This window comes from Danio aesculapii, chromosome 20, assembly GCF_903798145.1.
Source record: "Danio aesculapii chromosome 20, fDanAes4.1, whole genome shotgun sequence".
Classification (NCBI taxonomy): domain Eukaryota; kingdom Metazoa; phylum Chordata; class Actinopteri; order Cypriniformes; family Danionidae; genus Danio; species Danio aesculapii.
The window spans coordinates 41391408-41409258 of record NC_079454.1 but is presented as its reverse complement, the minus strand read 5'-3'; the positions used below and the strand labels follow the sequence as shown (position 1 = coordinate 41409258).

Sequence of the window (17851 nt, the reverse complement as noted above, 5' to 3'; positions counted from 1 at the left end):
ATTTGACATTTATTTTAAAATCAAATGACATCAACATTGATTTCTTTTAAATATTAAAACATTCTCTTCAGTTTGTTTCACCCTCTGCTTTCATGTAACATTGGGCTGATGCACAGGCAGCAGATCAGTCTCTGATGATTTGGTGTCCCACATTTCTCTCCGCATCAAGAACAACCCAAACAATATGCACCAAAGTCATGCAAGTGTCACATTCTCAAGCCATAATATTTTCTTTATTATTAGGCTTCCAGTAAACGCTTTTAACACCTCATATAAAAAAGCAGAGAAACTATTCATTTTACATTTCATATGTCAAGATCTGATCTGAGCTTCATAGAAAGAGAAATCAGAATAGACATAAAGGGCATATAAAGAGTATAGCATTCAGGTTTCAAAAGCAGATCGAATGGGTTTTTCGAAAAATATCTTATTTATGGTTTGTAACATATCTGTCCAGGCTGCGCAGTGGTTAACTCTGTCGCCTCACAGCAAGAAGGTCGCTGGTTTGAGCCTTGGCCGGGTCAGTTGGCATTTCTGTGTGGAGTTTGCATGTTCTCCCTATGTTTGCTTGGGTTTCCTCCGCGTGCTCCAGTTTCCTCCACAGTCCAAAGACATGCCTATAGGAGAATTGGATAAGCAAAATTTTCCATAGTGTATGTGTGTGAATGAGAGTGTATGAGTGTTTCCAGTGATGGGTTGCAGCTAGAAGGGCATCCGCTGCATAAACATACGCAGGTTCATTCCGCTGTGGTGACCCCTGATTAATAAAGGGACTAAAGAAAATGAATGAATGAACATACTGTCCTTCAATGTAAACAGCCTGCAATGTTGTTTCTGCCAATTACGTTGTACGAACGTTGATGTACTGCATGTGATAAATGTTGGCGACTGAAAACGAACATCATTTGACTATCACACTCTTAAATATTCATGTTTAAGAAGCCTCGCCCCTAGAAATAACAACATGGTAAATAATGCTAATGGTCTAATCCCATTTCAATTAATTATGTTTAGCTAAGCTATAAGTGTTCCAGTCAGGCCTTGGATCAGCTGAATAGAATAACGGTAATAGCAGAAAATAATAGTAGAAAATAGGAAAATTCTCAAAACTTTTTTACAGTTTTTTTTGAGTGGGATGCTAATGGTCTAATCCAATTGAATGAATTATGCTAAGCTAAGCTAAAATTGTTCCCCTCAGGTCTAGAGATCAGCTGAATGGAATAATAGTAGTAGCATAAAATAATAAGTAGGAAATGGTGAAAATATCAAAGATCTTTTACGTTTTTTTTAGCAAATGCTAATGGTCTTGTCTAATTCAATGATTTAGGCTTAAGTGTTATCACCAGGCTTGGAGATTAGCTGAATGGAATAATAGCAGTAACAATAGGAAAACTATCAAAACTATTTTTTTTTTTTGCCCGAGATGCTAATGGTCTAATCCAATTCAATGAATTATGCTATGCTAAGCTAAAAGTGTTTTTCCAGGCCCTGAGATCGGCTGAATAGATAGAAAAAAAAAAGAATAATTCAACTATTTAACTCTAGTGGAGTTGTAAAATGAGCTTTTTCCCATAAATTGTTACCTTTTAGAATTAATGCTGAATAAGTTGGCGGTTCATCCTCTGTGGCAACCCCTGATGAATAAAGGGACTGAGCTGAAGGAAAATTAATGAATAAATGATTGAATTGAATTGAATATTGTCTCTTAAAAGAAAGGAATGTGAATTTTAAAGACCAATCAAAGCAGATTTGGCCAACTGACCAATGAGAGCAGTGATTATAGACCTTATGCCCAAATTGATTCAAATGAACCGTATCAAAATCAATGCAAAATTAGTCTGATTTTAAATGCATATTTTGACAAAATTACATTTTTTTTTAACTTTATTAGATGCATTTATTGCTAGGATGCATTTAGGGATGCATACCTTATTGGAAGCTAGGATGCATTTAAACCTGTAGTAGGGAACTCCAGCACAATATTGTCATTTAAATTACTCTATGACCTGCTTTGTAACGAGAAATTTGAATAAAATTTGTGAAAAACGCATTCACACAACATCACACTCAGAAGCAGAGCAGATGAAAAACTGAAGATGCCAGAAAGATAGAATGTGATTGATGTTGCATTTATTTGTGATGGCAGCATGCAAAGACATCCTGCACAGGCTGGTTTGTAAGAGGGCACCAGTACTGGAACATATGCCAGTGGCAAGACAAAACATGACTGAGAAGAGCACACACAATTCTGTAGCATCATAGATGTTCTTTGCAGAAGTGTGAGATGTGTGTTAAGGAGGTTTTCATTTAGTGTGAGATGCCCGAGGGTACAGTTCTGAGCTGATTCGTAATGTTTTATTAAATGATCAAGCAAAACTGAAGCATGATTAGGAGCGGTCACCATGCAAGAGCTACTTTGACATTTTGATAATTCATTTTGATCCCTTAAGAGAATATATGATATGAATGTGTGATGATTTATTATTTTATATATTGTAACTGTAAGTTAATTCAGTGTTGTATTGGTAACTAAAACATATATATTTCTTTACATTTTCAAATTAAATTAATTATTATTATTATTATTATTAAATTTAAAGAAGACAACAACTAAATGAGGGATGGCGAGGTGGCGCAGTGGGTATCGCTGTCGCCTCACAGCAAGAAGGTTGCTAGTTCGAGCCTCGGCTAGGTTGGTTGGCATTTCTGTGTGGAGTTTGCATGTTCTCCCTGTGTTCGCATGGGTTTCCTCCGGGTGCTCGGGTTTCCCCCACAAGTCCAAAGACATGCGGTATAGGTGAATTGGGTAAGCTAAATTGTCCGTAGTGTATGTGTGTGATTGAGAGTGTATGGGTGTTTCTCAGTGATGGGTTGCAGCTGGAAGGTCATCCACTGCGTAAAACATATGCTGGATAAGTTGGTGGTTCATTCAGCTGTGGTGACCCCAGATTAATAAAGGGACTAAGTCAAAAAGAAAATGAATGAATGTTAGGCAAATAAAAAAAAATTGATGACATTTTAAAATGTAAGGTTCACATGTCAGCCCTGATATATTATCATAATAATAATAATAATATATTTTTTATTTGTGTAGCTCTTTTCCTACATACATGGAACTCAAAGCACTTCACAAACAAACAAGTATTAACAAAAAGAACATCAGTATCAGGTAAAATATAAAAAAATAGATAAACAAATACAAAACATTTTTGTATAAACAAATAAAGCAAAATAAACAACAAATATATACTCAGATAAATGCATACATGTACACACATATCTACATATCTGCACATACCCCCACACACACAGTAGTTCTTAAATGTGTATATACACATTCATGACACATTATACACTACCTGACAAAAGTCTTGCCGTCGATCCCAGTTGTATGAGCGACAAATAATGACTTCTAGTTGATTATTTGGAAAAATGGCAGAAGGTATTTTCATTGAATCGTCTATTGAACTGCATCCCAATCATCACAAATACTGCAGATGACCTATTGCAACCCGTATGGACCCATGATTCTTAAAGAAATCAGTCAAGTTTGGTGAAGGAAAAGTCATGGTTTGGGGTTACATTCAGTATGGGGGTGTGCGAGAGATCTGCAGAGTGGATGGCAACATCAACAGCCTAAGGTATCAAGACATTTGTGCTTCCCATTACATTGCAAACCACAGGAGAGAGCAAATTCTTCAGAAGGATAACACTCCTTCTCATACTTCAGCCTCCACATCAAAATTCCTGAAAGCAAAGAAGGTCAAGGTGCTCCGGGACTGGCCAGCCCAGTCACAAGACATGAACATTATTGAGCATGTCTGGGGTAAGATGAAGGAGCAGGCATTGAAGATGAATTCAAAGAATATTGCTGAACTCTGGGAGTCCTGCAAGAACGCTTTCTTTGCCATTCCAGATGACTTTATTAATAAGTTATTTGAGTCATAGTAAAGATGTATGGATGGAGTCCTCCAAGCTCATGGGAGTCAAACACAATAATAATTCTTTTTCCACTGCATCATGACTTTATATTCTAAACTGTACATTATTTCTGTTTAGTGACAAGACTTTTGTCTAAGCAAAGTCAGATCTTACTGTCCTAATTAAATAATTAAAAATCAAGGCATGATCATATTTTATTTTGGTAAAATAAGTGTAATCTAGAGGGCTTTGCCTTCATATAAGCCATTTCTGATACCAAATGAGCAACTAGAAGTCAAGTTATTATTTGTTGTTCCTAAAACTTGGATAGGCGACAAGACATTTTTCAGGGAGTGTGCATGCAAACATACATACACACACACACACACACACACACACACACACACACATACACACACACACACATATATATATATATATATATATATATATATATATATATATATATATATATATATATATATATATATATATATATATAATGCATATACTTCACATACTATTATATCTGTATGCAATTTTTTTTTGAAATATCAATACTGGGCATAATACCATTCATATATATTATTATATAGGATATAGCCATTTTTAATCTTTATACTTTGAAACGGTCAATGGATTGATATATTATCCACGTTTGACATTTTATTTTCACAAATGTTCAGTTTTTTGTTCATTTAATATGCTTTTAATGTAAATAAAAGCCAGTTTTTCTAATTTGATGCATATAAAAAGCTTAAAATATTAAAAACTTTCCATTTTGACATGTTTTATTCACTAATAAGAATAACAAAATAGTCAAATAACTAAAAATAAGGATAATAAATAAATAAATGTAAATTAAATATTTAAAAACTAATAAAAATGATAAAATACCCAAATAAATTTTTTTTGTTACACTGCAATACAGTTGTTCTTGGCTTACAACTTTGAGGGGATTTTGGATTGACATTAAACTATAAGAGCGTAAGAATAGCCATAGAACAGTCCATTAGTTAATATAAAGAATATCTGTACATATTCAAAGCAAAACAAAAAGCATTTTAGCTTCCTATTTGTGAAACCCATCTACATGGATGAGATGCATGCCCTCTGCTGGTGAGATTGAATACATAAAGAAAAGCCAGCGTGAATCCAGCCAAATAGCTCTCATTAGCAAAAGTGATGTTTTGATTCTATTATATTTGCACCAGTGGAGCTGAAATGGAAATCGATTGGAAAATTTCATGATTAAGCTGCAGTGGCGCCATCTAATTTATAATAATGTTTCCAGCCCGGAGACAGGAAAAATTGCTGTGGAGGAATCTTTTTTTTTTTTGTTCAATTTATAGAGATATTGATTAGTACCCAAGATATTGCTCATAAAATGCACGATATTAGACTGCAGACATCATGACCTAGATATTACCACTGCTTCTTTGTGATTTATATGCACCAGATGTTTTTTTTATTATGATTATTTTTTTAGGATGAGAAGAAAAGCTCTTTTGGTTGGACTGACGGTGCGATTTATCATTCAATCTGTTCCCACAGTCACATCTGCCCTTTCAAGTAGTGAATTTCCCTCAGCAGGCTTTGTGTACAGTCAGATTTGATTCAATGATGCTCAAACTGAAGAATCATATAACTAAAGGACGATCAAGTGTTTCTGCTGATTGAAGCCCTCGCCAAGCGGTTCGGAAACTCTTGCCTTGTACTGCTGAAACAATAAATGTTATTTGCAGTCCTCCTTGACAGTGTAAATCCTGAGAGGGATTCTGGCCAAATACCTCAAAGCCACTCTATTTTGTGGTCTGGTGCACGATGTTGAAGAAAAACTGACTAAACAAAAGTGTCCGTAGTGTAATGTAATGTGTATTTACTGGAATAGTTGGTGGTTCATTCTGCTGTGGCGACCCCTGATAAATAAGGGACTAAGCTGAAGGTAAACAAATTAATGTATAACAGGAGAATTTCGTAGGCGAGTGCATCTGCCAAATCACACTCAATGATAAATACAGTAAAGCCGGCAGCTAGCTCTCTGCAACTCTCACATCGTTGTCCATTGAAGCTAAGCAGGGCTGTGCCTGGTCAGTACCTGGATGGGAAAGCTAGGTTGCTGCTGGAAGTGGTGTTAGTGAGACCAACGGGCCGCTCAACCTGCAGTCTGTGTGGGTCCTAACGCCCCAGTATAGTGAAGGGGACTCTATACTGCTCAGTGAGTGCCGTCTTTCGAATGAGAGGTTAAACTGAGCTCCCGATTCTCTGTGTTCGTTAAAAATCCCAGGATGTCATTCGAAAAGAGAAGCTGTCATCCTGGCCACATTGACCCACTGGCCTCCGTCCATCATGGCCTCCTAATCATCCCCATATCATAATTGGCTTCATCACTCTGTCTCCTCTCCACCCAATCAGCTGGTGTGGTGTGCAGTCTGGTGCAGTTTGGCTGCCGCCGCGTCATCCAGATGGATGCTGCACACTGGTGGTGGGTGAGGAGATTACCCCAATGTGTAAAGCACCTTGAGTGTCCAGAAAAGCGCTATATAAATGTAAGGGATTATTATTATTATGAAAGCAAAGTTACAGATGAAATAAATGCTTTATGGGGTTTTCTGGGAGTCTAACAGTATCTTTGAATAATTAAACATTAATTAAATAACACCGTATAATCTTCATTACTGCACATAATACTGCACATAAATACAATTCATGTTTCTTCAAGTTACTAAAATTATAATTTCTTGTGCCTGAATGCTTTAAAGTCCACATGAACCAGAAGTTGCGACTGGTTTTTTTTGTTGTGATTCGTCAAACTGTTGTTCCTATAGAAACGCAATATTAAATGAGAAAACAGTGTGCTTGGCTTGTTTTTAAATATGAGCTGATTGGATGTAGTAAATGAGCATTTCATTCAAAAAAGATAGAGAAAAGGGTTTCGGAAGAGTTACACCCAGTGCTTAATTTGTGAATTGCGAGGTCCTGGGACAGGTCGGGGTAACAGATCCGGCATGTAAGCCGAGGATGTAGAGGTGTCACGCACGAAAGTGGAGAGGGGTGGCAGGGCATTGGATGGCGGAGGGTTGTCGTGGACAAAATTGAAGAGGGTTGGGGAGTCGTGGAAGAAAGTGAACGTGAACAGCGGACGGGGGAGGAGGGCGGTTGAGGAGGGGATTGGAAAAATTAGGCACCAGATCAATTTTCAGAGGTGCCGGATCTGGAGTGTTCCGGCAAAAATTAAGCCTACTGTAGCAACCACCCAGAACACTCTAGCAATACTCTAGTAATTTATAATAAATACTTCATTATTTTTACTCATACTAGTAGTGTATTATATCGTATACAGTATATTAATTTACATAATACTGTGGTATTACAGTTTTTCTCAGCCGCTTTGGTGCATTTCCAACAACACTATTTACATTTTGCACAACAGTTGTGCATTTCTCAAAACAATTAGTCATTTGTGCACATCATAGTAGCAGTTTCTTATTGCTTCCAACAAATTGCAAATGCTTTTGGACATGCATCAATTGCTTTCACACAACTCTCAGCTGTTTCATAACATTATCATTTGCTTATGTCATGTCAGTCAAAATTAACTAAACTTGTGAATGCTGAATAGTCATTCAATATAAAACTAATAGTCCTCATTTCAATACTTGAGTCATTACTAGTTACATTACATAAAAACTAGTTGTCAAAATCTGTCAAGCAAATTGTATAAAAATGTACATCTTTTTTTCCTGAAAATGTCTTCTAAATTGAACAATTTCACGAATGATTTACAGGCCTGTGTATGTTGTTGGTTCAGTTCCAATATGTGCTGCAATATTGTTTACAGTTGTGCACAGCTCTACCCAAAGGAACTTTATGTTTGTTGTGAATAAGGATGTGTTTATTCTTTTGCACAATGCTGTGAATAATTTAGAGTTGCAAAGAAATGCAGTAAAATGTGAAACATACATATTCAGTGTCTTGTACTCAGATACCTCACTAAATGCAGTGATATCTAACTTTTCTGTAGTTTTCAAATGACTGTGTAAATAGTATCTAGTGCTTTCTTGAGCATTTTCAGGAAGTGTCACCAAAATCTGACTTTTTTTTTTTGCATTGGAATAAATGTACAGAGTAAACTGTCATAATGAAAACATGACAAAGCCATTTGACTATCTTGTTCATAAACAATGGTGTCAGGACTTTTCATCTTGATGACACTGACACTTTCATTGACATCAATACTTGCTTTTGAGGAATGAGCTCTCCATTTTGAGCAAGTGACACGCTTTTGCAGCTTATCAACTAGGTTTCACAGTTTGCACTAATTGTTTTGATAAATGCATGAACTGTTGTGCAAATGTAAATAGTGTTGTGAAAAACGCACCAAAGCCACTGAGAAAAACTGTAACCATAGTGAACTAATAAACTGTAATAAATACTATAGTATGCTTTAGTTTTTACTATTGTAAACTGTGGTGTACTGTAGTCTAATATAGTTGAAAACACCTGTATTTGGGTGATTTGTTTAGATTAATATAGATGTCATGTTACTATAGCATTTATAGAATTACCATAACCAACAGATTAATCCAAGTACAGTACTATAGTATGATCCAAAACTCTATACAGTATTTATTATAAACTGCTGTAGTACTATAGGATCCCCATTGCAATGAGCTACTGTAAATCACTCAGAATAGAAACCACATAGCAACCACCCACAACACCCTTTCAAAGTTCAAGGTTTGGAAGCATTTGAGGCGAATAAACTGACATTTCTGGGTGAACGATGTCTTTAATCTTGGAGTTTATTAACCGTTCGAGGTCTTGTCTATTATATATTGTGTAGAACTGCTGCTGAACTGTAAACACTAATCTGCTTTAATCCTCATAAGCCCGTGACTGAGCGATTGTGTTTTGTCTGGTTTGTTTCAGATGATGCTATGAAGACCACCAGAGATGACTGATGTGGAACCTGTTGTCTCTGACTTTGCAGCCACGGGCAGGACTGGCCGGAGGAATGCATTGCCAGACATTCTAGGTTCCACGGCTGGTCCTGGAGCCGCCGACCCTACCTGATAAACTAGCCGAACTCACAGTAGGAGGTGCTGCTTTATCTTTTGTTCTGCTTGGCTTGCTGCAATAAATGACACATAGTCTCAATGTATATGTCGATAATATAAATACACAGTTGAAAGCCAAATTATTGGCCCTCCTGTGAAATTTTAATCCACTTTCAAATATTTCCCAAGTGCTGTTTAACAAGAGATTTTTTCTGTGCATTTTTAACCATATTTTTCATAACTAATTTATTATAACTAATTTTTTTTGTTTTTGCCATGATGACAGTATATAATATTTTACTACGCATTTTGCAATATATAGTATAATGTGCAAGCTTTAAAGGCTTAACTAGATTAATTATGTTAACTAGGCAAGTTAGGGAGACGAACATGGCGGTGCATTGACCGGGCGTACCTATTCACGCTCCTGCAACATTTGAGAAATTCACTTTTAAACAGCCACAAACTGAACGAAAATATAACCAACAAACCACTGTAACGTTAAATAACTCCAAGATAAAATGTCATCGCGAACTGCAAAGAAGAAACACGGAAGATCAAGATGAGGCCGAGTCCGCCATTGGCCAGGCTAGCGCAACATTCGAAGCTAAAGAAACCAACGCAAACATCGATAAAAACCAAGAGAGCCCCATTATGGATGCAATCGCAAGTATGAGAGAAACTTCTCAATCAAATTTACGGAGATCTTCTCAGCCATACAGGAGGTAAAACAAGAGGTCAAAGACTTTTCAAACAGATTAACCACGGCCGAACAGCGCATCAGCGACACAGAAGATCGGATGACCGTGGTGCAAATACTATAGACAATCTCCAGCAACAGGTGAAACTTATAGGAGCTAAACTGGAAGATCAGGAAAATCGAAGTCGTCGCAATAACGTGCGTCTTACCGGTCTACCAGAGGGGGTGGAGGGGATGCGACGGGATTTCTTGAAAGATGGCTACCTGAAGTACTGGGACAGAGCTCCTTTTCCAGTCCGATAGTCATTGAAAAGCTCACCGCCTACAGGAACGTCGTGACCGAAACACTCCAAGAACAATCATCGCGCTTTTCTTGAATTCGAAGGATAACTAGGCAAGTTAGGTTACAGTTTCTCTAGATTGCTTTGATGCAGTCATCAACTGAAACTCCACATTTTCAAAACAGTTAAAACACAGGCCTAAACAGCGGCACTCATGGTCAAAATGGCATATTTTGCTTGCAAAAGGCTCTAACTGTGCCAAAACATTTAAAACATGCAACAAAAGCAAAATTTGCCTTGTCTTTCGATGTAGGCTGTGCCAAATTTTCCTTTTTACAAAGAATTGGATCCAGAATAAGAAATGCTTTGATTGAAATTTTATTGATTCCATGACATTTTTTCAAACTGCGGCTGAAAACTGAAATACTGTTAAAAAAAACTAAACAAAAAGAACATAATTAATACTGTTAATATTGCAGCAAACACATGTAAAGCAAAATAAGGAATATCTATAAGCTGTATAAGACAGCCACTATTGGCCTCCTCCATCCATGCTGGCAAAGACCAATATAGACCTACCACCCTTTTTATGAGGTTTGCAGACTGATTGGTAATTGAAGATTTGTGTGAAGGAGTGTCAACCGGTGCTGTAGAGATTTCATGCTAATCTTGAAAGTTTCTAATAGTTAGGAATAGATGGTTTCTTTTTGGTTACCATAGCTAAAACAATGGGGTTTGGACTGCTTCAATGACATCTGTGTTAACTGTTTTGAAAAATGTTGGGGAAAATGTGTCAATCCAACGAGTAAGGGTTTACATGTCCTCTGCTCTGCTGGGATAGTGATGAGGAAAATGGAATGGATCCTTGTTTCTTTAACAAGGTCAAAGCAAATAAAATAAAACTGTAATTAGGCAAGTTATTGGATAAGTGGTTTGTTCTGTAGCCAATCGAAAATAATAATTTCAATAATATTGGCCTTAAAAATCCCTTTAAATCAATTATGAACTGCATTTGTTCCAGCCAAACCAAAAATAAAAACAAATTTCCAGAAGAAAAAAAAAAAAAGGAAATACTATGAAAATGCAATCGCTTTAGTTAATATGTAATGTAGCTGTGTGAACATAAACAGCATCTCTGAATGTAAGACGCTCAAAGTTCAATGCAAAGGGAGACATTGGCTTTTACAGAGTTAGCAAAGCCTACAGCGAACAAACTTTGGGGACTACAAAAAAATACACCCGGGCTAGTAAGTTCACAAGGGCTTCCGGTTACATGCATTCACCTTGCGCACACACCCTGCGCAGCAAAGGAACGTGGCCAGAGGCACTGTAATGTTAAAGCAGTGAAAGCTAAAATGCAGTCCCAACGCTGCTATTTCCACAGAGCTTGTTCTGTTTCTGTATTTGGGCTTCCAAAGGACACGACACAAAGAGAGAAGTGCTTACAGTTTAATTGTAATTATGTTCCAGAGAATTATAATATATATGTATAGCTCTAGCATTTGACAAAGGACAACTTCCAGAATCTCTCTCAGTTCAGTGCTGGATTCGGCTAAACTCCAACCGATGAAGCTGTAGATTGTGAGCCACAACCTGTAAGTATTTTTATTTTTTAAAATTCATCAACTACAGCGTTAACGGTATGTTGTAGCAAGGACGTAAACAAGGATGTAAACAACTGGAAATGATGCTTGGCACCGCTAACAATTGAGCTACTAATTCATATTTTTCAGTCAAACTGCTGTGAACAGCCACAGTCTTCAGCAGCGCGTGCAGTGTCTCTCTATGTGTGTTTCTCTATGTGGCTGCTTTCCGTGCATTCTACATCTTAAATAACAAGCTCACAAAACATATGAGAACGTTTTATATTACTTACACATACTTATTCCGAATATATGTGAAAGACACTTGTCAGATTTTATTTTAGAGAGCAGGCGTGAGCTGTACGCTCTTCATTTCTGTCTGATTCAGGGAGCTAACGCTGCTAACAGCTGCTCTGAGGGCTAATAATTTTGCCTTCAACTGTATATGATTGGAAGACCAAAGTGATGACTTTGCAAAAATGGGAAATGAAAGAGATTGAGTGAAAATGAATGAAAAATGAAGAAAATCCTATTTCTTCTATCTCTTGGGATAAGACTTGTACGTATTCGTGCATTAACTGGAAATCAGCAGCTTTATCAATTTACAAAATACTTTCATGTCATAAAAGTCAGAAAACAATGTCTGAGAGATTCCATATAAACATTATTCTCTTTTTTTGGAGAGCAGAAGTATCACTTTATAAATTAAATGCACTTTAACTGTCCCTTCTGTGACAATTACCTATGTCTCAAATATATTATTGGATTCAATTAGACTTTAAAATAAATTAAAATCAACATCTGTAACGTTTAAGAAAATCCAAATCAACTTCATAGGTGTGGGAAAAATCAGTACCTGATGGAATGGCTCTGATTCTCAATCAATCATCCTTTATAGACTGACAATCAAACATTTTAAAATGTGAAATTTAAGAAAGGAATTGTAATGAAGATCAAATACCTCAGTGTAATTCAGCTTAAAAGTTATGTAAGGACATTACACAATAAACAGGGCTAGAAACTAGTTCAGTGCATAAGTTAACTAGGCTAATTTAATCCACACTGTGAATCTTTGATGTCTAAAATGGGCCATGATGTTGACAGAATCTAGTCATGCCTCGCTATGCAACACTGAACTGCAATTGCCAAAAACACCTCTCTCTAAAAGGCCGATAAAAGAGCACTCTCTCATCACCAATACACTTTCTTCAAACACTTAAGTGCTTTTCTGTGATCGAGCTGTCATCAGGAGGTTGAATATAAGTTCTGCTGCCACCAGATGCTGTCAGAAAGTCATTCATTAGTCCTTAGTCCCCATTTTTCTGTGATTTTCTAAGGCAAATATTGATAATGTGTTCAATATTTTACTACACTAAAATGTAAACGTTCTATCAAATGGATAGTTCATCCATAAATGACAATTTACTTACCATAAACAAAAAACGAAAGAGGTTTGGAGCAAATAGAGGTTGAGTAAAGTGTCGTTCACACCAAACATGATAACTATAAAGATAACTATAAAGACATCATTCTAAAAATTGTTCTGAATGTAAAACAATACCTGTGGAAAAGCACACTGTTATTTAAAAATAATCACTATCTTGAAAACAATTGGTTAAGCTATGGTAGGGAATGATACATATTTACATGGAAATAAGCCAAGCTAATTAACTGAGGTATAAAAATAAAAAAAAACTCAGATGCAGTATAGTTTTGGCATCTGCGTGTTACCTCCTTTAAAAATGTGTTGTTTTTGTTCCACTATACGCTACACGATCGCTACATTTATTAGAAGATTACACGAGCTGGATTCACTGGTCAGATGAGCTAGAAACATAACGCTGTTCTGAATGTAAAAGGATTGGACAGCTATAACGATAAAGATGTATAGAAACAATATTGTTGGGATTACTTTCAGAAGGTTTTCAGCTAATTAATGATAAAACACTGATAGCTAGTCAGAATTCATTAAAATATAAAGGGCTCACGCAATTTCAAGCTACTATTTAAAGAACCCATATTAAACATTAAAAAGGGTCATATTTTGGTTATATGGGTCTCCAACAACATACTGATATGCATGCATGGTCAAAAAACACTTTCATGGTCTTATAATATGAATTTATTTTTAAATTCAAGCCCCGGTTCGCCAACATTGGTATAGGATCCGATCGCAGTGGATGCCCGAAACACGCTTCATAGTAAAACTTACTCAACAGTGTTATGCAGACACCTTACCACCAAAAGCAGTGTAGTTAAACACCAGCATATTGCTCCATTCTTAACTATGACACACATTCAGTATTAATCCACACAGCAGCAAAAGCTAAACTATTCTGAACCTTGACCGCTGCACGTGTGTAGGAACAGCTGACGGTGACCATAGCAACAACAAACAGGCAGTGGAATAAGAGCTCACAAACGCATTTAAATCCGTAAACAAAGCTGCACGCGTCGTGTTTTCAATGTGGCATTAGACGCGATATGAGAATATAAAGAGTTAACCTGATGCAGTACAAGAGGTTAAAAGTAACAAAACACAATTAATTACATCATTTCCAAACTAGAGAAAACAAGAAGACAAGCCATTTACTTACACTTATGAAATGTGTCGTGGGCCAGGTCTGATTTTATTGATTATCTTTCATTTGGAGCTTTTCTCCCTTCTCAGCTGTAACTTAGATCATTTTTCATTTGCAATCATTGCTGTGGTACCTCTTGCGTGAAGTGTTATATGTTCTCAGGGTTTACCTATACTTTGCTTTGCCCAGAGATCGCATGCCCAGCCAGGGGGTTGTAGCACTCGCCAGAGCTCCTCCTCAGCTGCAGCAGGCTGCCTTTGTGCCGTATAAACTGGCCTTACTTTACATGCACCCCTGGTGTATTGTCTGTCCATTCGTCTCACAAGTCTCATACATCAGTAGTCTTTTCTGATCTTTCCTTGAGCAAATGAATGAATCACCCATTTCCCTCACACTTCCAATAATATCCAGGTAAGCACAGCGTCTACATGACTCTTGATGACTTCAGGATCTGTTTGTATTTGCTGCTGGGTTAGTGGGCGGGGTACAGGTTTAAATTTTCCCGGGTTTGAGCGCGCAACAATTGGGCGGGGCTTATGTTTAGAAGACGATTCATTCTAACCACTATGAGTCGACTCTTTTTTAAGATGAATCAATAGTTTTAAAAACTGTCTACTTTCAGATTTAAGCCTTAGCTGGATATTTCACTTCACTTAGAGCTGTGTTACACACTACATGGAATGTCATTTTTAACCCACAATAGGGGCTCTTTAGAGGCAGTAACTATCTTGAAAACAATTAGGTATACTGTGGGAGGGAAAGATAAAAAAATTACACGAAAGTAAGACAGGCTAGCAAACTGAAGTTTAAAAATAAAAGTACCTCAGGTATCCAGTATATTTTTGGCATCTGTGTGTTACCTCCTTTTAAAACGCAGGGGAAACATTATTTGTCTTGTTTTTTTTAATTACACTACACTAGATGATTTCGACATTCACTAGAAGATTACATGAGCTGGATTCACTGGTCAGATGTGATAGAAACATGGCACACTGAGGATACCTGGTGGTTACAAGCAGGTAATGCAAATAGAAAAGCAAAAGCCAGAAATAAACAAATCGTTATCTTTCGTTAACTAAAGGTGTAAAACGTTTAATTAAATGAATAGTTCATCGAAAAATTACAATTTACTCACCATAACCTAAAACTTTGGTTTGGACCAAATAGAAGTTGAGTAAAGGGCCGTTCACACCAAGCATCTTAACTATAAAAGAAATGATAAAAAATTTCTGAATGTAAAACGATAGCAGAGTTCAGACAACAGCTATAACAATAAAGATCAAGAAACAATATTCTGAATCCATTGAAATATAAAGGGCTCACACAATTTAAAGCAACAAACTACACTGTGGAAAAGCACACTACTTAATTTTAAGCCCTCGGTTCAAATAATATTTAAAGATAATGACTTAATGATCTTGAAACAGTTTGTTATACAATGGGAGGTAATTATATAAATTCATACGGAAGTAAGCCAGGCAAATCTTAGCAAATTCATTCATTCATTCCCTCATTTTATTTTCGGCCAACTGACCCAGTCGAAGCTCGAACCAGCGACGTTCTTGCTGTGAGGTGATTGTGCTACCCACTGCGCCACTGTGCAGCCAGGCTAACAAATTGAAATATAAAAGTAAAAGTACCTCAGGTATCCAGTATAGTTTTGGCATCTGTGTGTTATCTCTTTTAAAAATGCTGGGGTAAAATAATTTGTTTTGTTTTCTTCCATTACAATATGCGATCGCTACATTCACTGATTATAAAGATTACATGATAATGATAAAGACATCATTCTAAAAATTGTCCTGAGTGTAAAAGGATAGCAGACTTCAGAGAACAGCTATAATGATAAAGATGTAGAGAAACAAAGTTGTTGGGATTACTTTCAAAAGGTTTCGTTTTCAGATAATAAATAATAAAACAGCTAGTCAGAATCCATTGAAATATGAAGAGCTCACACAAATAACACTACAGGCAACATTACATTGTTAAAAAAACACTACTTGATGTTAAGCCATCTGCTCAAATATTATTTAAAGATATTGACTATCTTGGAAACAAGACTATGGGAGGGAACGATAAAAACTTACACAGAAGTAAGCCAGGCTAGCAAATTGAAATATATTAATAAATGTACCTCGGATATCCAGTATAGTTTTGGCATCTCTGTGTTGCCTCATTTCAAAATGCTGGGGGAAAATAATATGTGTTGTTTTCTTCCAATACAATACACAATTGCTACATTGATTATACTACTGATTATAGAACTTTTTCTTACAACGCAAAAATACCCATTATGCTTTGCGTGTACGCACAAGGAGAATGCTAAGAACTTCCAGTCAGCAGCTGATTCGTATAAACAGTCACATTTGAACAGCTTTGAAATGATAGTTTTAATCTATTTTATTCGCTTTTATCATCTTTAAACTGATACTGTTGTCGATCAGCGCCACCTACTGGACTGATCATTTAAAAAATGTGATCTAATAGGATGGAAAACAACTGCTGTGAGGCATTTTCCCCTTGTTGTCAAACGGCATCTTCTGCTGTTTAAATGAAGCCTCGTCATCGCTAAAGTCAACAGTTTCTCTTTCTTTCAAATATATAACCAACCCAAACAAATGTAATTCACCAAAATATTTGACACACACACGTAGCCTACTGTCCCACTGACACACTGATTTAATAAGTGTGACAAAGTGAAAATAAAGTGACATTTTGAAATGACAGAAAAACACAAACCGTGGTGAATACAACACACGAAATGAAACATAAATGGCTCGCGATTAGAATGATCAGCAAATCAGCCAGCAGAGTATCAGTAACAGACTTTTATTGGTCATTTTTGTAAATTGCAAATTAAAGAGCCACTAAGCTAACACAAACACACATTGTATTTCTGACAGCAGACACTTGAACTAGGAGAACGTTTTTCTCTTGCGCTTGAACCACATCTGACAGATTATAACGGCTTTAACACACACTTTTCAAAGTTGTGTGTCACAAAAACACTCCGTAATCCACTCAAAACGCTATTCAAACCCATTTTCAGAGCACAAATTACCTGTTGTAAAGGCTGTAAACGGAAGGTCTAAACATTCTACCTGATGACGCCGGTCGCGATGGCGCCCTCCATGCAGCAGCCAAGAAAAAGGATAAAGATTACATGAGCTGGATTCACTGGTCTGGTGCGTTAGAAACATATCAGGCAATACAAAAAGAACCGCACAAGCTATTTGCTTTATATTTAGTTACAGCATTATATTTATAAGTAAAGTGCCAGATCAAGATATTGTAACCATCACATTGTGCTAAAGTAATTAGGCTATTGATGAAGAGGGAAGATGACATTTGGGGTTAGCAATTTCATTGTTAGCAATGATCATTGAGATATTACAGTATCTGTACGAAATATCCAATGCCAAATGCTGTTAAAACCTTCATACAAACAATTTACAAAGATTAAAACAACTTACATAGATATAAACAAACATAAATTACATAGATATAAACAAAAATATTAACAAAGATGAAGAAAAGAGAATAAAAATAAGTTAAACAGACTGGAAACATTCCAGCATATCTAAAGTCTATGCCGTTTCATTAGGTTCAGTAGTTAGCTAACCATTTACATACTAAAGTTAAACATTCATCATTAGATCCCACTCATTTTTAAACCTTGACTTCGACCATTAGTAAATGATACACGAATTTTCATTTTTGGGTG

The 17851-nt window shown here is 36.4% G+C and overlaps 1 protein-coding gene across 1 annotated transcript in view; it reads left to right on the top strand.

Moving 5' to 3' along the window:
• pkib (protein kinase (cAMP-dependent, catalytic) inhibitor beta) overlaps window positions 1-17851 on the top strand; it is a 78041-nt gene that overhangs the window by 56749 nt on the left and 3441 nt on the right. Inside the window, 2 exon segments of the mRNA XM_056445447.1 lie at window positions 8854-8988; window positions 8990-9023. Of these exon segments, the coding sequence (XP_056301422.1) occupies window positions 8878-8988; window positions 8990-9023 (145 nt within the window). The 5' untranslated portion in view covers window positions 8854-8877.